Here is a 26659-nt window from a genome sequence, read left to right as displayed (position 1 = left end):
TTTGAAAGATTTTAAAATTAAATTAAATTTTCCAAATAAATTTTAAAAAAAGAAATGAAAGAACAGTGTGATCATTTGTGTGTTAGCACCGTGTGCCTGGGAAATGTATTATCATAGCTATGTCCTGCAGATAACAAGGCCTTCTGCAAACAGTCCTCGCTCTTGGCTGGTTTCACCATTTTAGCTGCTTGAGATGGGGAAAGACTATTTAATCCTGAAGGAACAGATGGTAATGAACTTCAGATGCTGTACTGAGCTTTTGATGCACTGTTCCTTAATTGCAGCAAGTGCTGAATGCTTGATGACTTAACTATTAATTTAAATTAAATATAATTACATATTTTTTTTTTTGCATTTTATCCCATCAAGCCTATGTCCTCTCTCTCCAAATTGTCTCAGGCCCCATCCCATTTACTCTTTTACAAGTTCATGACCTCTTTAAAAATTGTTAGATACACACACACACACACACACACACACACACACACACAAATATATATAAATGCAACCTTCGGAGTATGTTTAGTGTTGCTTGTGTGTATAGGACTTCAGAACTGACCACTTTGTTTTCTGCAACATATTAGGAGACATTCTCAGAGAAGACTTTTGTGTCTGTCAGCAGTCCTTAGTAGGGGTTGGGCCCAATATTTCCCCTTCTGCCTTAGCATGCCTATTGGTGTTGCCATTTTTAGGTGACTGGTAAACTATGTGCAGGGTCAACTGGGGTAAAGACTGCTTCTACCCCTGCTATCACTAGTTTGTTGTCTCAGAATTTTTGACTAGTAATTCTGCATCTCAGTGTTCTCAGCAGGACAGAGGGGATGGTGGGATTAGCCCACACACCCCTTTGGAGATCGGTTGTCAGGAACTGAACATGATCTGGGGTTGCTGCACAAGCTGTGAAGGTGGCAGTTCTGATCAGCTGATCCATGCTGTGCCTGCTTCTCCGAATGCCAGGCATGCCGGAGCACAGGAGGCACGTGGAGCTCACCTTCATGAAGGGCTGTACGGCAAGTATGGCCTGGAAGGTTTGCTGATTGCACTAATGCAAGTTTGTTTATCTCCCAGCTGTGCAGTGCCTACCCTGTTTTATGCCATCTCCCAGGAAGCCATAATGAATACTTTAAGATTCTGACTGAAATTAAAGCGTTCATATTGAAGGAAATAAAAATGCATCAAGAATCTCTGAACCTCAGTAGCCCTCAGGACTTTATTGACCATTTCCTGATTAAAATGGAAAAGGTACAGGTGACCCTGACTTGCTACTTTACATTTGTGGGTTTCTGACTCAGCTTTCTTTTTCTTGGTGAAGGTGGATGTTCAAACTAGTGTTCCTTCTTCTGGCCATATTCATTGTCTGTAGAACAGACTTCTTGGGCAAATAATATAGAATAGTTAGGGATCGGTAAGATTATCAGTTTATTTAGACTTAGAAAGTTTATGTTTACCATGTTTTATGTTAGTTTTTTACTTTGAAGCAAATGAAAACACATACATGCCCATTCAAGAGTGATGAGAAAATGTCATTATATGCAAATAAATCTTCAAGAACAGCAGGTGTAATGACCAAGGGAACACAGGACTTTTCTTTAAAGAGGCTCTATGAAGTTTTTGCAGTAGAGCTTAGCTTTGTGAAAGCTCCAGTTTAGAGTAACAGGAAGGTAAGCTAAAGGATGATAGTTGTAAAGTGAGATTACTTTGAGAAGTTCACTGCTGGTGGTGGGGGGCAGGACTTCATCAGCTGAGAGTCAGGGCTCCAAAGGAGTTGTAGAGGTGATAAGGAGTTCTGGAGATTGATTCAGTCACAATAGTTGAGTAACAATAGTCGGGAATTGCGAAGCCTAGCAATCAGTGACAATTAGAAAATGCAAACGAAGCAGACTTTATTATTATTATTTACCCTATAACTCCAACTTAAAGACTCTAAAGAATGTCTTCTCCAAAGTAAACACATGGCAGTTTGCTTTTAGGCTGGCTGTTTGTAGTTTGAGAGCACTCCAGAAAAAGAAAACATCTGAACTAGTCTTAGCACATACTAATACCTAACTTCTTTTAATATATGTTTCATCATCTATGCTATAAAGTAGAAAAAGTTTATTTTAGTCAATCTATCTTATTTACTGAATGTTTTTCCTTCAGGAGTGTACCTTATTTGACCCCCTAATTTTAAACTACAGTTTCAGAGAATTCTATGCATAGAATAGAAAGAGACCTTGAATATGTAACCTGTTCTCCTGGCCAGTCAGACTTTGTCAATTGTCTCTGTTTACCTTGTACCAATTATACAGTTTGAGTTAGCTCATGGGCAGAGTTACCCCAAGAAGATTCCTTGAGTAAGGGCCTCATCTAGCTCTGTGTTTATCTCTGCTTAATGATCTCCAGAGCAAACACTTCCAAATAATGGCCAGAAAAAGTTAATTTTAGAAAAGAATATTTCTTTTTCCTGAAAAGTCAGACATACTTTTCTCAGGAAAAGACAGAAAATGACTCATAATGCAGTCCCCAAGAATGTGACACTCAGAGACCAAACCCCAAAGTTAGCGATATAGTGATAGCGATTGCAACAAACACTCAGCTTTGATGGAAATGTGTCAAGCAGCTGTGCTGGCTTTATGATTTGTATGTGTTTAGTCCAGAGACTTGAAATGTAATCAAGAGCCAGCAGGTGCCAGAACTGATAGCATTTGTTAAATACTTAGATATGCATTACCTCCATAAAAGAACACCGAGGAATTTATGTTCTCCAATGGGTTAGAAGTGAAAAACAAGAAAAAAAAAAAAAACTTGGAACTTTGTAACTTCTATTATGCTTTAACTGCATGAAGGAATCCTAAGGGTTCCAAACATCTACTTTTATCTTCAGGTAGAACACTTTCTAATGTCTAACTTACCTACAAAATGTTTGGGTCATATTGAATGATTTTGTTACCTGTAAACATTTAAAAGGAACAAAGAAAGCTAATTCCTCTCACCTACAATTGTTAGGAAAAACACAATAGGAAGTCTGAATTTACCATGGACAACCTGATCGTCACCGTTTCTGATCTGTTTCATGCGGGAACAGAGACCACGAGCTCCACAATGAAATATGGCCTTTTCCTTTTACTGAAGCACCCAGAGGTCACAGGTATGACCACAGATGGGCCCGCAAAATATCCAGGTAGAAATGGGCAGATACCACTAGAAACTACCTCACTCTTTCTTGAAGGGGCCGTACTGGCAGCCTTTGCATGATTAGCACACTTACCTCCACCTAGAAGAACCCAATTAAAACTAGATCACAGTAGAGAAAGGAAATATTTAAGCCACAGCAGGGAATGGAATGGCAGTGGCCATTACTCACCCTGCTATGGTGCAGAATCCTTGATTTGGGTTGTGACAAATGCGTAACAGTTTTGTTAGGGTCCGAGTAGAACTGGCCTTCCTCTCACATTTTGTTTTCTACAACTTGCTAAATACTTTATTTCTTTTCCAGAAGCCATGCATCATCTAAACTTTTGTTAGCATACATTAATTATAGACAATTGTGTGTTTCATTACAACACTTTCATACATATATATTAATTAGTTTGAGTATACCCCATAACTTTTTCTTTCTTCCTTTCCCTCCCCATAATTTCCTTTCTCTTACCAACTGGTCCCTTTTATACTTTTATGTCTGTTTTTCTCTTTCAATAAAACAATAGTTTAATTGGGTTTATTTTCCTGATCACTGGTGATAGGTTATTTACTGGATTATCAGCAATTCATCAGTGTCTTTATTACTCAATAGAATCTCTCTCTACATTATGAGAACTATTAACTCCTTACAGATCCTCAGAAAAGTTTTGGGCTTCATGAATTCCACCCCTCACAATGAGGAAAGGTTGAAAGGACCAGCCTTGTACAGATGTTTTGTGACTAATCATAGCTGCTAATCGTTCAAGAGAGTAATGGCTATGTGTTACTTTCCTTCTGTGCTCTCCTCTGAGATGCTTTCTGAACCTTGAAGGGCTAATATAGATTTCCCATTTATAGCTGAACATTCAAACATCACCTATTTTCTTTGAGTAGCCTCTTAAATAACCACCACCCACTATAAAAAGAAGCTTTTCCACTAAATTTGGAGGAGCACCAACCTATAGATATAATAATAAAAAATTCTTTAGAAGGCAATTGGATGTGTGCCAAATTCATTTAGCCAAACAAAAGCAATAGTTTTCCCTCATAAGCCTGTAATATTGTTAAAATAGGTATTTTACCAGCTTTGCAGTACCAGAAATAAATGTTGTCCTAAGAAGAGTGACTTAAATCTAATCATTTTAGGTTATAAGTGAACATATGGCATTTGTCTTTCTGGACCTTTATTTTCTCACTCAGTATAAGATTTCCTAGTTCCATCAACTTACCTTCAAATTTTAAAATTTCATTTTACCCACAGCCAAATAAAATACCAATGTGTATATGTACAATATTTTAATTCTCCATTTATCAATTAATGTACATCTATTAGGCATGGAATATTAGGCTTATTCTATTTCCTAGATATTGTGAATAGAGCAACAGTGAACCAGAATGAGCAAATATCTCTATAGTAAGATATAAAGTCTTTTGGGGCAGTACCTAAGAGTGGTGTATTTGGGTCATTACTAATCCTATTTCTAGCTTTTTGAGAAATATTCACTCTAATTTTCAGAATTGCTGGACCAGTTTGTCCTCCCACAAACTGCAATTAATGGTTGGTCTTTGACCATACTCTCAGTAGCATTTGATGTTGTGTTTCTTTGTGTTAGCCATTCTCACTCAAGTGAGATAGAATCTTCAAGGAGTTTTAATTTGTATTTCCATGATGATCAACGATGTTGAATAGTTTAAAACATATTTATCAGTCACTTATGCTTTTCATAAAAACTATGATTTCTGATCTTGAAGCTAAAATTCAGGAAGAAATTGCACGTGTGATTGGCAGCCACCGGAGCCCCTGCATGCAGGACAGGAACCAAATGCCCTACACAGATGCTGTGTTGCATGAGATCCAGAGATACATTGATCTTATTCCTATTCCTTTGCCTCGTAAAACAACACAGGATGTGGAGTTTAGAGGATACCACATTCCCAAGGTGAGACGTGTTTCATCTATTTCCTCACTAGGGATCTTTTCCTGTCAACAATCAAATAATGTCATTGCAGGTGCCCTGACCTTGCGTAAGGGTTCTAGAATCATCACACAAACTTCTTACTCCTCACTTTATGATCCTTTGTCTGTCATTTGTTGATACTCTTTTAAATGTCACATGCTACCTCAAGATCCAGCTATACCACTCCTAGGCATATAGCCAAAAGATGCTCAAGTATACAACAAGGACATTTGCTCAACCTTGTTCATAGCAGCTTTATGTGTAACAGCCAGAAGCTGGAAACAACCCAGATGTCCCTCAATCGAGGAATGGATACAAAAATTGTGGTGCATTTACACAATGGAATACTACTTAGCAACTAAAAACAAGAAAATCATGAAATTTGCTGGCAAATGGATGGATATAGAAAAGATCATCCTGAGTGAGGTATCCCAGAAGCAAAAAGACACATATAGTATATACTCACTTATAAGTGGATATTAGACTTATAATATAGGATAAACATATTAAAATCTGTACACCTAAAGATGCTAAGCAAGAAGGAGGACCCTGGGTAAGATGCTCAATCTTCATTCAGAAAGGCAAACAAGACAGACATAGGAAGAAGCAGAAAACAAGAAACAGGACAGGAGCCTACCACAGAGGACCTCTGAAAGACTCTACCTAGTAGGGTATCAAAACATATGCTGAGACTCAGAGCCAAACTTTGGGTAGAGTACAGGGAAGGGGGAGATAGAAAGACCTGGAGGGGACAGGAGCTCCACAAGGAGAGCAACAGAACCAAAAAATCTGGGCACAGGGGTCTTTTGTGAGACTGATACTCCAAACAAGGACCATGCATGCATATAACCTAGAATCCCTGCACAGATGTAGCCCATGGCAGCTCAGTGTCCAAGAGGGTTCCCCAGTAATAGGAACAGGGACTGTCTCTTACATGAATTCATGGGCTGGTTTTTTTGATCACCTTCACCTGAGGGGGAAGCAGCTTTACCAGTCCACAGATGAAGACAATGAAGCCAGTCCTGATGAGACCTGATAGGCTAGGGTCAGATGGAAGGGGAGGAGGACCTTCCCTATCATTGGACTGGGGGAGAGGCATAGGTGAAGGAGAGGAAGGTTGGGGAGGGGTTTACAGCTGGAATACAAAATGAATAAACGGTAACTAATAAAACTAAAATAAAAATAAAAAATCTTTTCAGTACATTGATCTGTCCATACCCTTTTTATCTGTTACTGCAATTTGCTGTCCACATGATTACTTTTAGTAGGTTTTACTGCTCTGGTCAATTATCCATACTTCTGTGTTTCCATTTCTCTCTATACTTACATTTCCCTCCATAGTTTCTATTTCACTTACATAGAAGAAGTCCAATATAATGTTGTCCTCTTTCTTGCTTTGGAGGAACTCATCTATGCAGCTCAGTAAACTGATATGATATCAAACACTTTGGTATCATTTACATACACATATTTAATACATACATATATATACGTAATTTAATTTGAAACTTGATTTTATTCTGAACTAGCCCCCTGAGCACTGGAGTTTATAGGCTTCTGCCACCTTTTCCTACTTAGTTTTACTAACACTTAGTTCATTGTTTATAGTAAATAAAATCAGTTTATTCTACTTGACTCACAGGTTTAAACATCACATAGCTAGTTTAAGGATTCCACTCAAACATCAGTACAGTTCTCACACTTGTTTGGCAAGCATGTTCTCCAGTGAGCATCTCCCTGGCCCCTGCACTATTAATATTATTAAATATCAATTAATATTAATAGAATTCTAAGTTTTCTGAAGGCAAAGTCAGAACTTCTCTTTGCCTGAAGATGTCTTTGCATTATGTAGGTGGTCACAGGAAATGTTTTGAGTATTTTATAACATATGTTAACATTTGGTCTAAACATGCCTAATTCATGAATGTGGAGAGCCGAGACTCAGATGCCACTAGGTGGCGCTGACATCTCGCCCTCAAAACTATAAACCTCCAGGGTGCATGCGTAGATGCATATACACGCTAAAGATTGCGTGAACACGCTAAGAATTGCGTAGGCACGCCGGTAAGAGTGAGCAGCCAATCAGGGTATTGACACGTCACAAAGCCGCTAAGCATAATGGTCCTAGTCATCTGGCGGGGTAAAAGTAAGCAGCCAGTCAGGGTATTCACACGTCACTCAGGTGCGACCCCGGCTTATATAAACAGCGCCACATCGGGGGTCTCTCTCTCTCCCCTCTTCATCGTGTGACTAATAAAGTTTTTGCTGCGGAAGGATTCCTGTGGTCGCGTGCGTTTCTGCCGGCGTAACGTTCACGCGGCGGCTCCCAACACATGAAATCTCCAGATATGTTATCAATATCACCAGGCAAGTTTTGGGACCTTTAACTCTGGCCTTTCTGTTTCTAGGATGTATTCCTTTCCTTTTTGGCTTCTGTGTGGACTTTACACAGGAAGGTTGATACTGGTTCTTTAAGTAGGAGACTAGAGCTATATAGCCAAGATGTAGTCATTCAGTCCTTTCCCCTAGAAGCTCTTCTCTGGACAAAACCATGAGAATTGAAACCACATTTTGTACTATTTTCATTTTTCTTTTGTGCCTTTTTTATTATTGTTTATTATTATTAGTTAAATTTTATTAACTCTGTATCCCAGCTGTATCCCACCCCCTTATTCCCTCCCAACCCCACCCTCTCTCCCTCAGCTTCTCCCTGCGCCTTTCCAAGTCCACGGATTGGGGAGGACCTCCTCCCCTTTCGTCTTCATTTTTCAAGCACCTTTCAGGTTCCACAATATCTGTCGTTTTGCCCAAGTTCTACTCTGTGTGTGTGTGTTTCGAATGGAGATCATCATGTGGAATATCTCAGCTGGTTCCCTAGTTATAGATCTCTAAGTTCACAATGTCTTATGTTTGATCTTTTTCTTATTTAACATTTATTCACATTTTATTCCAGTAATAGCACCTTCCCTCATCTCCTCCCAGCCCCACCCTCCCTCTCTCTTCCTCTCCTATTCCTCTCAAGTCCACTGATAAGGGAAGTCTTCCCCCCTACTGTCTAACCCTAGCCTATCAGGTTCCATCGGGACTGCCAGGTTCCTCTTCCACTGTGGGCTGGCTAGGTCACCCCACCAGGGAGAAGTGATCAAGGAGCAGGCAACCAAGAGTTTATGTCAGAGACTGTCTTATCTCCCCCTATTAGGGACCCATACTGAAACTGAGCTTTCTTTGGACAACATCTGGCAAGGGGGTCTAGGTCCTCTCTTTGAATGGTCTTTGGTTGATGCATCAGTCTTAGCAGTCCCCCCTGGGCCCAGCTTTTTTTTTTCTTTGTTGGTCTACTTGTGTGGCTCTGTCCCCTCTGCATGCTTTTATATCCCCCTTCTTCCACAAGACTCCCTGTCCTCTGTCCAAAGTCTGGATGGCTGATCTTCTAATACTTCTAATTTCATCTAGTAAAATCTTAATCTGCTCTTCTGAGTTATGGAATTTAAGTCTTTACAGTTTTTATTTACTAATATTCTATACTTTGTAGTACTTGTTTATATTAATTACAAATCCCTTTATTTAGAAATGCAGTGCCTCCTTTACATTTGGTTACAACTGTTACAAATACAACTGTTACATTTGTATTTGGCTGTATTTTGAAGTTTTAAATGATCACTCTAAATCTAGACAATAATACAGGTCATTCATATTAACTGATAGTTTCCCATTCATTAAGACTTACATGCGTCTAAAACAAAAAGGGGGAACTGTAGAGAGCTGCGGAATGCTATGCCTTAAAGATGGAGCTGGTTTCCGCCTTCCACCTTCCTGATGGTGAGTGTTCTCTGTCACGAACAATTCCACATTTGGCTAAGGCTGAGGATCTGGCTTGCTTCCATGTATGTGGACCTATCTGCATTGCCCCCGTGGCACGCCTGGGTTGGCTACCCAGAGGCTATTTAAGCTGTGGGCTGGCTTTCCCCAGGGTCCGAGGATTGTTCAAGGTTCCTGAATAAACTGCATTGAAAAAAAAAAAGACTTACAGTTCTTTCTTTCTTGTACCTACTATATTTTTTAAACCTTGTTAAGCATTTGAATGCTGTTTTGAGTTTTTTATACTATCTTCCTGTAAAGGTGTTGCTTGTTATTTTCAAAGGAACTTAAAAGAACTGACAGATGATTTTCATTGTGTTAGTCTAAGCAGTATTCATGCCATTGTGGTTTAGCCTTTTTCATGGATATTATCTCAGGTAGAGTTCCTTTGTCAACTTTTTTCTGGAAGAATCTGGGGTATCATATAATATCTAATGTTCTAATCATGACCTTTTCCCCCTGGACATACAGGGACTTCAGCTTCTCCTTTCTAGGTGTATTACTCAATAGTAGTGTATGTATCTCAGCTCTCACCCTCCTGATTGTAGTTCTGTTATCATGTCATGGGATTGCCTCCCCTCATGTAAGCTGTCAATCCCCTAGCCAGAGCCTTACAGAAGATATTCTAGTATGCTTTCTGAGCTCTTAGTTACTTCTAAGTCCTCTTTTCTCTCTCTACCCTCTTTACCATAGGTATTATTATGTTAGGGACACTCTAGCTACAGCTCTAATCCTCCCAGAAATCAGGGTATATGCCCAGATAGAGAGTTGGTAAGCAAAGGCTGCTGTGCCTTGCAACACCTTTCCTTTGCATCATCAGGCAAAATGCCCTGATGGGCAGCCCATGCGACCTTACATTGTGTTCTTATTTCTTATTGAATGCTTCCAAATCACACATTCCTTTTACCCAAAGCCATGTATCATGTCAGAACACCCACTCTCTTTCTAAACTGATATAGGAAGGATGTCAGATCTGAAGGCATTTTACCTCCATGGTCCAATCATGGCTGGCTATGGTTATGATGCCATAACTGTCATAATGGTTTTAGTATGTGGATGTGCTTACATGTAACCTCTAACACTAAAGATAAAAACATTTCATATATTGTTATTTTATATTTGCTGTGGTAGGATACACATATGATAATTTTTGTGTGATTAAAATAAACCACTGAAATGTTGGCCTCTGTATGGTTACAGAGCTCAAGGCTAAGACATAGGCTAAGACTCCATTAATTTTGTAAAGTAAACTCTAATTAATTATATTAGCTTATAATTCTACTTCTCCAAATAATCTAATAATCTTGAAATTAGAAGTGTTTGCCTCTATCTACTAGAATCTTACAATTCTCCTAAAAGAACACAGCTTTTAAGAGGGGAGGTTGTTTCCGCTGTTTACCTGATTCGTAGATTGAAGGTTTTGGAAGAAAATAACAACATGGTTTTATAAAATGACTAGTACTTTGTTCTAAAGTCAATGAGATGTATTTTCTTTTTTTATTGAAATAAAAATGTTTTTAAATATTTTCATAGAGTATGTTCTGATCATGATTTCTTTTCCCCCAATTCCTCTCAGACCCTCTCTACCTCCCTAATCACCCAACTCTACACACTTTCTTTTTCTCTTTCATTAGGAAATAGGTAACTAAAGAAACAACAAACAAAAACACTAACAACAAAACAAACAAACAAGAATAGAACCAAAAAATGAAAAAAAGGGAGATAAAGAAAAAGTACATGAAAGACATACAGATACAGAGGCACACACAGAAATCTCAGAAACCATAATAGATAAACAAAAGACACGTAAATTGAAAAAAAATGCCTGACAGTGCATTATGTGAGTAAATTCTCCAAAACATAGCATTCAGTCAGTTTTGTGTTGGGTGTCTACTGCTGGGCAATGTTGCCTGCTATAAAGTGTGCTTGTTTGTGTCCCCAGAGAAACTGTTGGAGAAAACATGTTTTTTCTAGGTGAGTGGTTATTAATTTGGGATAGCTGCTGGGTTAAGATGGGGGCAATGTATCCATATATCTTCTCAGAGCTGGGACTCCATCTGCCTTATGTCTTTGAAGGTTCTGTGTATGCTGCCACCGTATTGGTGAGTTCATATAGCTTACCAGCCCTGTTGCATCTAGAAGGCCTTGATTCCTTGGTGTCCTCCAGCTCCACTGGCTTTTATAATCTTTCTACCTCCTCTTCCACCAACTTGAGATGAATTTTCAATGGCATTGCCCTGGGAGATGATACTGCTGAAGGTATATCAAGACTGCTTCACTCTACAGTAGTTCTTTAATTCGGCAAGCTACTGGCATCAAACCACAAACTAGTGACAGTGACTGTGAGGTCAATGAGCAAAAACATGGAACGCAAATTATAGTATTTAAGACCTGTTAGGTCTAGGATTGATGTGGTCTTTCACATAGAACATATGGCTTTTCATTTCTATGACTTCCTTCAAAACCCAATTTTGGTATTCTTTCTTTCAGGACACAAGTGTAATGATATGTCTGACTTCTGTTCTGAATGATGACAAAGAGTTTCCCAATCCAGAAAAGTTTGACCCTGGCCACTTTCTGGATGAGAGAGGCAATTTCAAGAAGAGTGACTACTTTATGGCTTTCTCAGCAGGCAAGTAAGCTTTGTATTCATATGTGTTAAGGCCTAGGTGACATGAAGAGAAATGTACATGAAGAATCCTGTGGGTGGTATTAATAGCTATATTCATGAGGCCAGAGGCATGAATCTCAATTTGAATCTGTTTCTCATTGATCTAGAGGCTCCACCACTGATTCTGCTGAGCTTCTCAAGAGCTCCTTCTGGGAGCTCTGATTCTACTGAGGCTTTTCTCTCTAACCAGAGGAGTCAGGTCACTGTAAATCCAAAGAACATTTTACATGTACTGTCTGAGTCATTGTTCTGTTATGTGAAGAGACACCATGACCATGACAAATTTTATAAAAGAAAGCATTTAACTGGGACTGGCTTACTATTTCAGAAGTTTTAGTCCATTAATTTCATGGTAGGAAGCATGGCAGCATGCAGACAGTCATGGTGATGGAGAGGTACCTGGGAGTTCTACATCTGAACTGATAATGAGCATAAAGAGATATTGGTATTGGCTTGAACATTTGAAATCCTAAAGCCCATCCCAAGTGGCATACTTTCTCCAAAAATGTCTTACAACTCCAACAAGGCCACACCTTCTAATCCTTGTCAAGTAATGCCATGCCCTAATTAATAAGCCTATGAAAGCTATTCTTTTTCAAACAATTACATTCTACTTCTTGGCTCCCATAGGCTTGTGTCTATTTCATAATGCAAAAATACATTCAGAACAACTTTAAAAGTCCCAATAGTCTATAATGATCTCAATATTGTTTGAAGGTCCAAACTTCAGTCTTTTTGGAGACTCAAGTGTAATCCCCTGTAAAGTCAAAATCAAAAGAGATCACACACTTCCAACATACAGTGGCACAGGATACCCATTACCGTCCCAAATGAGAGGAAAGAGAGCATAGTAAGGAAGTATTGGACCAAAGCAAGACCAAAAATAAGCTTGTTAAACTCCAAATTCTGTATCTCCATGTCTAGTCTCAAAGTGCTCTTCAGATCTCCAACTCTTTACAACTTTGTTGCCCAAAGCATACTTTTCTCTCTTGAGATGGTTCCACAATGTTAACAGCTTTTCTTGGTAGGTATCCCATGATTCTGGACCTCCTACATGTTGGGGTATCTAGTGAAATCTAGGAGTCACGTTTATAGCTTCACACAGTGGCCTTTCAGGGCTTCTATGCAGTACTCCCAGACACATACCTGGCCTCAGCCCCCTTCCTTTGCTGCAGAAAGATTCCACCACCTGTTTCTTACATGCCTGAATCTAATACCACATAGCTGAAGTTGGCAATATGAGTTACCATTTTTATTGAACATATAATCATTATCACTGCTTAAGTTTGGTTATCCTGTAATTAGCTCTGTAGACCAAGCTGGTCTTGAAATCAGAAATCTGACTCCTGAGTACTGGATTAAAAACATGAGCCTCCATGCCCAGATGTAACATATTCTTCAATACATTTATTTTTTTTAGTTTGAAGCTTAGTAGGGTGAGATCTTGCCCTGTGAAATTTGGGAAGTGTGTGTAGAAAATAAGTGTAATCAGAATTTATCATACCTATGTATGAAATTGTCAATTAAATTAGTAATAAGATATAGGAATACTCTGAGACTAAAACGTATAAATATGAATGACACTAAATGCACTCAGTAGGTTCTTCCTCGGTATACATGCTACACATATTTGTATATATTTGACAAGAATAATCAACCAGGCATGGTAGTATATGCCGTTATTTGAACCACTCCAGAAGCAGAAGCAGGTGGATCTCTGTGAGATCAAGGCCAGCATGTTCTATATAGCAAGTTCCAGGACAGCTAAGACTGTTACATAAAGAAACTCTGTTTTGGAAAAAAATTAAAAGAATAATTTTTAAATTATTCTTTTAAAAAATAATTTTTAAATTATTCTTTTAAAAAATAATTTTTAAATTATTCTTTTAAAAAATTAAAAGAATAAAGTAGTCATGAATTTGAGAATGCATGGTGTGTGATACAGAAGGTCTAGGAGTCAGGAAAGGAAGGGATAATAATGATGTAACATTACTCATTTGTGAAATAAAAGAATATTAAAATTTAAAAAAGAAAAGAAATTTGTACTGAGAAATGGAAGGAAAGGAAGAAATCAATACAGTGCAAAAATACAGTCAGTTGCTGGGTAATTAAGTTAGGTTAATTAGTCATTGGTTAACATATATCCAAAGTGTGTCAACACAGAATCAGAATTAAATGACTTATCAGTTGCCATGTCTTTTTCAGGAAGAAGAGCTTGTATCGGAGAAGGTCTGGCCCGCATGGAGATGTTTTTAATCCTGACCAACATCTTGCAGCATTTTACTTTAAAACCTCTGGTCAATCCAGAGGACATTGACACCACCCCAGTTCAAACTGGTCTCCTGTCTCTGCCTCCATCCTATGAGCTCTCTTTCATTCCAGTCTGAAGCTGGGCAGTCTTTCACCTGGATGCCTGAGTCCCTGTTTCCACTTGGGAGCAAACAGGACTTTCCTGTCCTATGCACCTGCATCCTGCAGTCCTTCTTAATGGCAAGCATGCTACCTCTGAACTGTCCTAAATTTTTCTCAGTTTTTTTTATGAATCAGTTCCTATTTTCACATATGAAAAAAAATCTCACTATTTTAGCATTAAATTTTTGCTGTGTGCATAAGCCAATGAAAAATGTTTTAAATCCTTGTGTTGGGAAGCTCAATATCTGATCTAATTTTAGATTTGAAATGAGTGCTAACTTGAGATGAGGAGCTGAGAAGCTGACTGTAAAATGTCATTCTGAAGTGTTAAGACAGAAAGGATGCTTGTCAGGTTCTCAGATCTAGAATAAAAGATAAAATCAAAACTGGAGTGCCTCTGTAAAAAGACAAAGTAAAGAACTGACTTCAGTAAGTCTACAGAGCTCACCATGAACTGCTACAGCTAAAGATTAAGACTATACTTGAGTTTTTTCCTAAGACCAGAGTCTTTATTTAAACAACTGTTCTTGTGTTACATTGCTCCACTCCTGCATACTTTCTGATATCTAGGCACATAGTCATGGCCTAGATACACAAGAGTTGAGACAGGATGCTTATAGTGAGTATCACAATGCAGTATCCAGATTGAAACCAGAGAGTTGGGGGTGGGGAAATCAGCATTTGAATTAACAAGGGTAAGGCATATACATTTTAAAAGAACATTATACCAACAAAAGTCGGTGAACTTTTTTTTTTTTTACTTCGCATAACCTGAATAAATGGTTCAAATCCTTTTCCTGGTTCTTTAACCTTGTTCCAGGCATTTAAGGCTGCCATGTGGCATAATGCCAAGGTTTCTTTGTTATATTTGACATGCATCTCTACCTCAGCACATTGACTATCACCAAGAAGCTGATCTTTTTTTTTTTTTTTTTCAATGCAGTTTATTCAGGAACATTGAGCAATCCTCGGATCCCGGGGAAAGCCAGCCCACAGCTTAAATAGCCTCTGGGTAGCCAACCCAGGTGTGCCACGGGGGCAATGCAGATAGGTCCACATACATGGAAGCAAGCCAGATCCTCGGCCTTAGCCAAATGTGGAGTTGTTCGTGACAGAGAGCACTCACCATCGGGAAGGTGGAAGGCGGAAACCAGCTCCATCTTTAAGGCATAGCATTCCGCAGCTCTCTACAGTTCCCCCTTTTTGTTTGGACATTCTCCCCAAGCATGGTTGGATACCATAAAAAGCTAAAATGATACGCTCAGGATGCGAGGCTAAGCACTGCACTCAGGGTCAGCCGCTTTGGACCCAGAGAAGAGCATGTCTGATTGCATGTGGGTTGATGCCCCAGGTCCCGCCTCTGAGAAAAAGGTATCGGACGGGTCTGATGCTCTTTGGGTGGATGACACCTAAATGAACATCTGTACAAAGTCCCAATTTATTTCTAATATCAGAGATCAGACCTCTACTCTTGCCTGATGCGCCTAAAACAAGAAGCTGATCTTTAGAAATATTGATACCTCTGACTCTATCTGTGCTATCTCCCTAGCTTTTTCTCTCCACCATGAAAGCCACTGCGACTGTAGTCCAGGTTCTAAGATTGCTCTTGTCATATCTCTCCAGTGCTGGAGGATGACTATTTTTGTTGTCCAAGAAGCTGGGATTTGTTTTATAAACAATGAATGCATTCCAAAATTAGTGATGCTTTTCTTTAAATTTTCTCAAATCCAGCATATCCACAGAATGTCATTCATATTCTTTAAAACTTGTTGATGGTCATCAAGTTCTGGCCTTTGTGGTATGCTAACTGGAAAAGCTAAAGTTTCTTTTCTAACAACCTTTGGTTGGCTTCTTTTATTTTTATCTTCTGTCTCTATCTGAATATCTTCTTTATTCTTATTTATTAATATTTTAGACTCTTCTTTTAAAGCTTGTGTCTAATTTTCATACCTCTCGTGCTTATATCTCTGCCATCCTAATACTTTATTTATTCTGATTCATAAATTTTTGTAATTTCTCCTCTAAAGCCTGTATCCATGTCTCATTTCTCTCTATCTGCTGTTTATTCTGATCTATAAATTTTTGTACCATCTGCTCTAAGCCTTGCTTCCAATATATTAGGATATTCTTTTATCTGATTATTAGTTTTTGTAATTTCTTTGTTAAGCCTTTTCTCCATGTTTCATTTTTCCCCTCTGCTATTTCTCTAAAGCTTTCTTGTTTGAGAAGGTAGAAAAAGTTAATAAAAGTACCAAGACTAGGATTACCAGAATAGTAATAATCATAATTGGTAATGTGCCTTTAGGTTAGATGATTCTTTTTCCTCTCTTTTTCCTATCATTGAACCATTTAAAGGAATATTATATAAGTTCCAAAAGCTTTCTGCTTCTCTGTGTACAAAGGTTTTGTGTTTCTCATCTTTAAACGCCTTATTTCTTTAAAATTATCAATTTCAAAGTATTTATATCTATCTATGAATTTTATATATTCAGTTATTTTCCCCTCTTTAACCTTAAAATATAATTTTAAACCTGTTTTACCTGTTGAAAAGTTTTGGTGTGCTTCAGATTTCTTACTTATATCTCTCTGCCTCTCTGCTGGTCAGGTCAGGACACTGCAGTGGTTGGTCCTGTCCTGTATTTCAGCTTTGTTGTTTTGGCAGCCACTGTCCTAGACTTTTGTGTGCAACCTCCCTTCTCTCTGGGAAAACTTGTGAGGATGGGGCCGCTTGCGCGCTCTCTTCCATCCTTTTGTGTAGAGTTTTGCTCGTAGCAGCTAAGCCTCAGATGCAGGAGGCTGCCTGGGCAGGTTAGTTCAGGAAGTGCTGATTTTAGTTGGTTGTTCCATTCTGCAAGCCTCTTGCTAAGGCAGATTTCTCTCTGTGGGAGCTGTAGCTAGGGGAGCCAAATAGCTGACCTCTTGTGATCTTCCGCTAAAAAGCCAAGTCTAGGCCCTAGTTCTTGCCCCAGTGTGGGCTTAATTTCTCAGTTCTTTCCTTCTGGCAGTATGAGATTGGTAAGCAACCTCAAGAGTCACCAAGTCCTGGCTGCTAATCTTTGTGGAAACTGCATCTGGCCTTGATTATTCCTGCATCTCTGTCAGCCCTAGAAGTGGCCAGTGCAATTGCTAGGGAGAGCCTGATGACTACTCTGCTCCCTACCCGTGATAGCCCAGTCTGACATTCAAGGTCTGTGCCTGGGTGCCATGCCACTGAAAGGCAGCTAATGCTCCTGTGGTCTTGTGGGCTGCGGTGGTGTTGTTGGGAATCTCAGTGACTTTGCACTTACTTCCCAGCCACTTTCTGGCCCCCTCCCCAAAGGAGCAGTTTTAAAGGCAATGTCTGTGTAGTCCTTTTTTTTTTTTTTTTTTTTTTTCTTAAAAGAGACAGTGAGCTTTTTACCTAGGACTTTTTTTTTTAATATAATCTGGATTCTGTTTAAAATTCTCACTCCACCCAAGGGTGCCATAATATTGAATAAAGTCTAGAGTGTTTTTCTGTGACCCAGCTAGCTATCCCTGATAATTGAGACCGAGATATGTTGGTTTATTTAAACAGCCTTAAGGACAATAACTGGGGAGGCATGATTTAAACTAATTTTCTAAGCTAGTTTGGCAACCTCCCATCTTCATCCCCTGTTGTAGGAGTTATTGATATTTACTATTGTTTTATCTTCTTGTAACGCTGCTGTTAATCCTCAGCAGCTGTATAACCAACCAAATCACCACACAGAGACTGGGTTTTTAGTTAACCTAGAAAACAATGCTGGGCAATATTTACTCCCTCCTAAACCTCCAAGCCCTCAGTTTCCTAACATTTTGATTTCCCACATTATACTTGCTTTTTGTGAAATCTTAGGTCTGGTTCATGCTCCAAGTCCTCCAAGCTCTCTCCTCCAGCTCTGCTCTCCTCGTGCTCTCCTCCTCGAGCTCCTCCTCCTTCTCGCCCCTTCCTGTTCTCTAGCTCCTCCCCTCTTTCCTGTCCTCTGGCTCCTCCCATTGCACAACATTGTATCTAGTTGCTTTATTTGTGTCCTGTTTACACAAGAGTTGAGACAGGATGCTTATAGTGAGTATCACAATGCAATATCCAGATTAAAACCAGAGAGTTGGGGGTGGGGAAATCAGCATTTGAATTAACAAGGGTAAGGCATATACATTTTAAAAGAACATTATACCAACAATCCCCCAAGTTACTTGTCAATATGTCATCCTGTCTGGGCTAGATCTGCTTCATCAGGGCACGTCCTCATCCTTTCCATCTTTTCTCCCCTCCCCTCTCTCTCTCCTCTCCTCCTCTCCTCTCCTCTCCTCTCCTCTCCTCTCCTCTCCTCTCCTCTCCCTCCTCTCTCTCCTCTCCTCTCCTCTCCTCTCCTCTCCCTCTCCTCTCCCTCTCCTCTCCTCTCCTCTCCTCTCCTCTCCTCTCCTCTCCCCTTCCTCTCCTCTCCTCTCCTCTCCTCTCCTCTCCCTCTCCTCTCCTCTCTCTCCTCTCCTCTCCTCTCCTCTCCTCTCCTCTCGATCCTCTCCTCTCCCCTCCCTCTCCTCTCCTCTCTCACTCCTCTCTCCTCTCTCCTCTCCTCTCTCCTCTCTCCTCTCTCCTCTCCTCCTCTCCTCTTCTCCTCCTCTCTCTCCTCTCTCCTCTCCTCTCTCCTCTCCTCTCTCCTCTCCTCTCTCCTCTCCTCTCTCCTCTCCTCTCTCCTCTCCTCTCTCCTCTCCTCTCTCCTCTCCTCCCCTCTCCGCTCTCCTCTCCTCTCTCCTCTCCTCTCTCCTCCTCCTCCTCTCCTCTTCCTCTCCTCTCTCCTCTCCTCTCTCCTCTCCTCTCTCCTCTCCTCTCTCCTCTCCTCTCTCCTCTCCTCTCTCCTCTCCTCTCTCCTCTCCTCTCTCCTCTCCTCTCTCCTCTCCTCTCTCCTCTCCTCTCTCCTCTCCTCTCTCCTCTCCTCTCTCCTCTCCTCTCTCCTCTCCTCTCTCCCTCTCCTCTCTCCACTCCTCTCCTCTCTCCTCTCCTCTCTCCTCTCCTCTCTCCTCTCCTCTCTCCTCTCCTCTCTCCTCTCCTCTCTCCTCTCCTCTCTCCTCTCCTCTCTCCTCTCCTCTCTCCTCTCCTCTCTCCTCCTCTCCTCTCTCCTCTCCTCTCTCCTCTCCTCTCTCCTCCTCTCCTCTCTCCTCTCCTCTCTCCTCTCCTCTCTCCTCCTCTCACTCTCTCCTCTCCTCTCTCCTCTCCTCTCTCCTCCTCTCTCCTCCTCTCTCTCTCCTCTCTCCTCTCCTCTCTCCTCCTCTCCTCTCTCCTCTCCTCTCTCCCTCCCTCTCCTCTCTCCTCTCCTCTCCTCTCCTCCTCCTCTCCTCTCTCCTCTCCTCTCTCCTCTCCTCTCTCCTCCTCTCCTCTCTCCTCCTCTCCTCTCTCCTCTCCTCTCTCCTCTCCTCTCTCCTCTCCTTCTCTCCTCCTCTCCTCTCTCCTCTCCTCTCTCCTCTCCTCTCTCCTCTCCTCTCTCCTCTCCTCTCTCCTCTCCTCTCTCCTCTCCTCTCTCCTCCTCTCCTCTCCTCTCTCCTCCTCTCCTCTCTCACTCTCCTCCTCCTCCTCTCCTCTCTCCTCTCCTCTCTCCTCTCCTCTCTCCTCTCCTCTCTCCTCTCCTCTCTCCTCTCCTCTCTCCTCCTCTCTCTCTCCTCTCTCCTCTCTCCTCTCCTCTCTCCTCTCCTCTCTCCTCCCTCTCCTCTCTCCTCTCCTCTCTCCTCTCCTCTCTCCTCTCCTCTCTCCTCTCCTCTCTCCTCTCCTCTCTCCTCCTCTCCTCTCTCCTCTCCTCTCTCCTCTCCTCTCTCCTCTCCTCTCCTCCTCTCCTCTCTCCTCCTCTCCTCTCTCCTCCTCTCCTCTCATCCTCCTCTCTCCTCTCTCCTCTCCTCTCTCCTCTCCTCTCTCCTCTCCTCTCTCCTCTCCTCTCTCCTCTCCTCTCTCCTCTCCCCTCCCCCTCTCCCCCTCCCCTCTCCCCTCCTCTCCTCTCCCCTCTCCCCTCCTCTCCCCTCCCCTCCCCTCCCCTCCCCTCCCCTCCCCTCCCTCCCCTCCCCTCCTCTCCTCTCCTCCTCCTCGATTCTCCTCTCCTCGATTCTTCTCTCCTCGATCTCCTCTCCTCTCTTCACTTTTTCTCTCCTCTTCCTCCCCTCTCCTCCCCCATTCCCTCCCCTCCACATACCCCTCCCCTCCCCTCCCCTCCTGTTCTCCCCTCCTGTTCTTTTCTCTTCTTTTCTCTCTACTCCACTCCTCCCTTCCTCTCCTTCCCTTCCTCTCCTCCTCTCCTCTTTTCCTCTTCTCCTCTTCTTTTCTACCTGAAATCCCCCAGCCAAGAAACAGAAGTTCTATTTACCTCTGTTCTGCCCCCAGTAATTGGCTGTCAGCAACTTTATTAACCAGTCAGAGATAATTTTAGGAAGCAAAATTTACACATCATTTGGAGTAAGCGAGAATGTACACATCTGGACTGCAACCAGATCTTGGGGGCCATTATTTAGCATTAGAATACACAGCAGCATGAGACCAACCCCCTCAACAGGAATTGGGCCCTCTGGAACTGAATTATTGCTACCATTTTGATGTTAAGAACCAAATTTGGGTCCTCTTTGCAAGGGCAGCAAGTCATGAGCAATCCCTTTAAAAATTGTAATATTTCTTATGTTTACCTAGTTTTGTCTATGTCTTTCTCCTTTCTAAGAAGATATTTAAAGGCTAGAAATATGACTCAGTGGCTTAGAGTACTTGTCTTGTAAGGGAACTCACATGGTAGCTCACAATTGTAATTTCAGTCCCAGGGGAATCCAATGTCCTCCTGTCTCTTCCACTGGCACACATATGTTACAAAATAAATCTATTAAAATAAAATAAAGTAAAATAAACTGAAGACATTTTATTTTACAATGTTTGATACTTTTTAGAATTTTAAACGTGAGTATTGCATTTACATCATGTTTATTACTCCTCCCATGAACCCTCCCTGTCACCCTTTCTGTTCCCTCTCATATTCATGACCTCATCTTAAGGGGTGAAGAATGGCAGACACATAGGAAAGGCAATACCTACTTTTTCAAACTGCAGTCATATGTAATTTCAGATTTTAATGAATTAGCACTCATAAGCATAAGGCACAGTGTATGGTCCAGTTTCATAGAAAGTCTTTAATTTCTTTATTTTCTTTTTAACCCAATGGTCATTATGTAGAGAGTGGTTCAGTTTCCATGAGTTTGTAGGCATTCTGTTGTTTCTGTTGTTGAAGTCTAGCTTTATCTATGGTGTCTGATAGAATACAAGGTGTTATTTCAACTTCCTTGTATTTGTTAAGGCTTGCTTTGTGTCCGAGTACATGGTCAGTTTTGGAGAAGGTTCCATGAGGTGCTACAAAGAAAGTATACTGTTTGAGTTTGGATGGAATGTTCTGTAAGAATTTGTTAGGTACAATTGACTCATAAAGTTGATTTGTTTCATTATTTCATTTGCTTAGTTTCTGTCTTGATTATCTGTCTATTGGTGAGAGAGGTGTGTTGAAATCTCCTACTATTAATGTGTGGGGTTGGATGTGTGATTTAAGCTTTAGTAATTTTTTTTTTTTAATGAATGTGGGTGTCCTTGTACTTGGGGTAGAGATGTTCAGAAATGAGAGATCATCTTGGTTGATTTTTCCTTTGGTGAGTATGAAGTGCCCTTCCCCATCTCTTCATTAATTTTGGTTGAAAGTCTATTTTATTAGATATTAGAATATTAGAATAGCTACTCCAGCTTGTTTCTTGTGTTCGTTTGCTTAGAAAACTTTTTTCCAGCCCTTTATTCACAGGTAATGTCTATCATTCTTGTTGAGGTGTGTTTCTTGTAGGCAACAGAACAATGGGTCCAGTTTATATATACATTCCGTTAGCCTGTGTCTTTTTATTGGGAAGTTGAGTCCATTGTTATTGAGAGATATTAATGACCAGTGATTGCTGATTTGTTGATTCCTGTTAATTCTATGTTGGTGGTGAGTGCCTGTGCAAGAGAGTGAGAGTGAAAGAGAGCTTTTTTTTTATTTTGCTGTTGTGGGATTATTTATTTCCTGTGTTTTCCTGGGTGTGATTTACCTCCTGGGGTTGTAGTTTTTTTCTGTAATATCTCCTTTAGGGCTGGTTTTATGGCCATGTATTGATTAAATTTGTTTTTGTTGAGAAATATCTTCATTTTACCATCTATGGTGATTAAAAGTTTTGCTGGGTATCATAGTAGGGGCTGACATCTGTAGTCTCTTAGTGACTACAAGATATCTACCCAAGTCCTTCCTGCTTGTAGAGTTTCTGGTGAGCATTCAGGTGTAATTCTGACAGGTTTGCCTTTATATGTGACTTGGCCTTTTTCCCTTGCAGCTTTCAACGTTCTTTCTGTGTTCTGTACAGTTAATGTTTTGATTATTATGTAACAAGAGAATTTTCAATCTATTTGGTGTTCTGTATGCTTCTTGTATGTTTATAGGCCTCTCTTTCTTTAGGTTGGGAAAGTTTTCTTTTATTATTTTGTTGAAAATATTGTCTGGACCTTGGAGCTTGGAGTCTTCTCCTTCTTCTATTCCTATTATTCTTAGGTTTGGTCTTTTCATATTGTCCCAGATTTCTTGCATGTTTAGTGTCAGGCGATTTTTGAGATTTCACCTTACACCCATCAGAATGGCCAAGATGAAAAACTCAAGTGACAACACATGCTGGAGAGGCTGTGGAGAAAGGGGAACCCTCCTCCACTGCTGATGGGAACGTAAACTTGTATAACCACTCTGGAATTCAATCTGGAGCTTTCTCAGACAACTAGGAATAGCGCTTCCTCAAGATCCAGCCATACCACTCCTAGGCAAATATCCAAAAGAGGTTCAAGTACACAATAAGGACATTTGCTCAACCATGTTTGTAGCAGCTTTATTTGTAATAAACAGCCCAGATGCCCCTCAACTGAAGAGCGGATGCAGAAATTGTGGTACATCTACACAATGGAGTATTACTCTGCAATGAAAAATAAGGAAATCATGAAATTTGCAGGTAAATGGTGGGACCTAGAAAGGATCATCCTAAGTGAGCTGTCCCAGAAGCAGAAAGACACACACAGTATATACTCACTCATATAGACATATAACATAGGATAAACCTGCTAAAATCTGTGCATCTAAAGAAACTAATCAAGAGAGAGGACCCTGACTAAAATGCTCAATCCCCATCCTGAAAGGCAAAGAGGATGGACATCAGAAGAAGAAGAAAATAGGAAACAACCTAGGAACCTGCACAGAGGGCCTCTGAAAGACACTGCCCTGCAGACTATCAAAGCAGATACTGAGACTTATGGCCAACTTTTGGGCAGAGTGCATGGAATCTTATGTAAGAAGTGGGAAATAATTAGATCTGGAGAGGACAGGAACCCCACAAGGAGAGCAACAGAACCAGAAAATTTGAATACAGGGATCTTCCCAAAGACTCATACTCCAACCAAGTACCAGGCATGGAGAAAACCTAGAACCCCTGCACAGATGCAGCCCATGGCAGTTTAGTGTCCAAGTGGGTTACATAGTAATGGGAAGAGGAACTGCCTCCGACAAAATCTGATTGGCCTGCTCTTTGATCACCTCCCCCTGAGGGGGGAGCAGCTTTACCAGGCCACAGAAAATGACAGTGTATCCACTTCTGATGTGATCTGATAGACTAAGATCAGAAGGAAAGAGAGGAGGACCTCCCTTATCAGTGGACTTGGGGAGGGGCATGTGTGAAGAAGGAGGAGGGAGGAGCTTATGGGGGGATACAAAGTGAATAAAGTGTAATTAAGAAAATAAAATAAAAACGAAAACTAAAAAAAAGATTTAACACTTTTTTTGACTGATGTAACAATTTCTTCAATCATATCTTCTACACGCAAGATTCTGTTCTCCATTTCTTATATTCTATTGGTAATGCTTTTGTCTATCGTTCTTGTTCTATAGTTTTTGTCTATAGTTCTTGTCTCTAGTTTTCCATCTCCAGTATTGCCTCAGATTGTGTTTCTTTAAAGCTTCTAATTACATTTTTAGGTCTTGTACAGTTTTATTAATTTCCTTCTTTGGTTGTACTTTCCTGTATACAATCCTCAACAAAGATCAGAGTTTGGATGTAACTAAATTTTATAAAAGATGAAAAATGGTCAAATTCTGTTATAAATCAGCCAGAAAGCAGCATTGTGTCAGTATTGAAAACCATGAAGGAATAATAATGTGAATTATGTTCTTAAAAAAATAATCTCAGTACAGTGGTAGGATACACAGCAAATATTACTGGAAAGAAACAATGGACATGCTTTCTTTTGCAGTAGCCTCACAAAATACAAAGGACAGACTGTAGGTGACTATCCACAACTAATACACAACTGTGACACCTAAGGTGCATGGAGGAGGGAGTGGGTAGAAATATTGTATGAGTCAGAGGACCATAATACCCACTGTAAGATAGTGACTTCTACATAGGGAAGGCAAGCTTTACCTGAGCTAGCTCAACAATATGGTTGCCTAAACAAGGCCTTCACAACCACAATACAAGCTGACCTACCAAAGGGGGTGGGGAAATCTAACAAGACCCATGTCTGGATGAAGAGTTATAAGCAATTAATTGTTGCAGGCTATTTGATCCCATTGTGACCCCTGAGGTTGTAAACTATAATAACCTGTTTCTAGTTGTGGAGTGGCTAAGTCCTAGTACACACCTTTAATCCAAGAACTTTCTGTTTATTGTAAACAGGTAGTTATAGTGTGGCTCAGCCAGCTCTAGTGCACAACTTTAATCCAAGAGCTTTCTGTACACAGGATTTAATAAAGTTAACCCTAGGTTAAGAGGCAGAGCAAGAAACCTGCTGACATGGACTAAGTAGTAGGAGGGACTTAGAATTGAAGGATTTTTAAGACAGCACCACCAACCTTGGATCTAAACTGTTGTTTAATCTCTTTTCGAAAATTTGAAGCATATCTGGGTGGGGTCTTGCCCTGAGGTCATTGCTCCCTTTATTCCATTTAACATCTGAATTTTCTTTAATCTCTTCATCTCTTTGAACCCAGCTCTATTCTTCCTGCTGTCCATTGCATTAAAGCTGTTCATAAGCATGGCCATGAATAACCACAGAACATAAGCTGTTTTGAAATCTTCTCTGCAAAAAGTAATTAATTCAAAAGTCTTCAATTTGGCCTCAGGCAGAGATTTTTTTGTTTGTTTGTTTTTGTCTTCTATTTTTTGTTTTTGTTTTGGGGTAAAGGCAAATAGCAGATATAATTTTTCACCAAAATATCACAAGAACAGTCTCTAGGAAACATACTAAAATTCTTCTTTTATGAAGCCTCTTGATCCAGGCCTCCACAATTCAAAATGTCATCAGCAACACTCTTCTATGTTCTTATTACTATGGCTCATTAAGCACCTCTTAAAGCATTCTACTGTTTACCTAATGCAAAATCTCAAAGCCTAAATTTTTCCAAACAGAAAGATGATCAGGCCTATCACAACAATGCCCCACTCCTGGTACCGCCTTCTGTCTTAATTAGTGTTTCATTGCTGTGAAGAGACACCATGACCACAGCTACAGTTATAAAGAAAGGCATGTCATTGAGGTTGGTTCAAAAGTTGGTGACAGTTAAAAAAAAAAAAAGTGCCTCTGACTACTACAACCCTACAGAACAGACCATGCTCTCAAGTGCTTAATTCATGTAACTGCACACTCCTGATGATTTAAACAAACATGGAATGGGTCACCATAGAGTGCTAAAATTGTAGCACTATATAAATGGGGATTTAAAGTGAAACCCAGTAGTGATAAAACTCAGGAAGAACAAGCCAGTCAAAGCCACACATTACATCTTTCCAAGAATATCATCTACTATTAAAAAAAAAATCTAATAGTTAAGAAGCACTGAAGAAAATGTGTAGAGCAAGGAAGTTTGCACACTGTGTGTGTGTGTGTGTGTGTGTGTGTGTGTGTTAACAAGTATTGCCACAATGGAAAACAGCCTGGAAATGAAAGGGTTAGACTAACTTTGTAACCTATATGTCTTTTAAAGCCTATAGTTTTGAGTTTTAGGTCCAGGTTAAGCTAAAGCCTCTTAGTACCTTTCCAGAGAATGAAGGAATGTGACCCTATCTGTGAGGACAGATATAAAAAAGGGGCAAGCAAGCAATGACCTTCACTCAGCAAAAGAAGGATCAGACCCTTGTCCTTGAGATAGCGTTTCTTAGCAACAAACCTAGACTTCTGAGTAGCTTTTGACCTCCAGCCAAAAGTCTGTAGCCCCTAATCTTCAAGGATGAGCTAACCACCCCCACCTTAAATTGCAGCTGCATCCACACTTGGCAGGACTGGCCAAGCTTGAGCACCTAAGACTAACCAATTATCTTACTTTATAACTTCCTCATCCAATCCTAAGTTGCCAAAACTGCAACTTCAAATTTCCCGCAATTTTTCTTTGAAAAACCTAAAGGCCTTTGTCTCCCAGTGCCACTCTTTGCTGACCGGCAGGGGTGACCCCGTTTTACAATGGTTAATAAACCTCTTGCTTTTGCAACGAGTCTTGGTCTGGGGGAGTTTCTGGGAAGGGCGTGATTGAACTCCTGAGCT

At 40.5% G+C, this 26659-nt stretch overlaps 2 protein-coding genes across 9 annotated transcripts in view; one reads left to right on the top strand and one right to left on the bottom strand.

Moving 5' to 3' along the window:
* Positions 1 to 14270, top strand: part of LOC110554760 (cytochrome P450 2C70-like) — a 61319-nt gene extending 47049 nt beyond the window's left edge. For 5 of the 8 annotated variants that reach the window (XM_060389221.1, XM_060389242.1, XM_060389212.1 and 2 more), the window contains 5 exons: positions 1069 to 1242; positions 2986 to 3127; positions 4912 to 5099; positions 11466 to 11607; positions 13852 to 14270. In XM_060389221.1, coding sequence (XP_060245204.1) covers positions 1069 to 1242; positions 2986 to 3127; positions 4912 to 5099; positions 11466 to 11607; positions 13852 to 14033 — 828 coding nt within the window. In that variant the 3' untranslated portion in view covers positions 14034 to 14270. Of the gene's footprint in view, positions 1 to 1068; positions 1243 to 2985; positions 3128 to 4911; positions 5100 to 8838; positions 8937 to 11051; positions 11235 to 11465; positions 11612 to 13851 lie in introns of those variants that run through there. The other 3 variants (XR_009593681.1, XM_060389215.1, XM_060389233.1) reach the window with 3 other exon arrangements.
* Positions 1 to 26659, bottom strand: part of LOC110540723 (cytochrome P450 2C26-like) — a 74473-nt gene that overhangs the window by 11071 nt on the left and 36743 nt on the right. The window lies entirely within an intron of this gene.

Source organism: Meriones unguiculatus, chromosome 1, assembly GCF_030254825.1.
Source record: "Meriones unguiculatus strain TT.TT164.6M chromosome 1, Bangor_MerUng_6.1, whole genome shotgun sequence".
NCBI classification, from domain to species: Eukaryota; Metazoa; Chordata; class Mammalia; order Rodentia; family Muridae; genus Meriones; species Meriones unguiculatus.
Note: the sequence above shows the minus strand (reverse complement) of the source record. Positions and strands in the feature narration are given on the sequence as shown.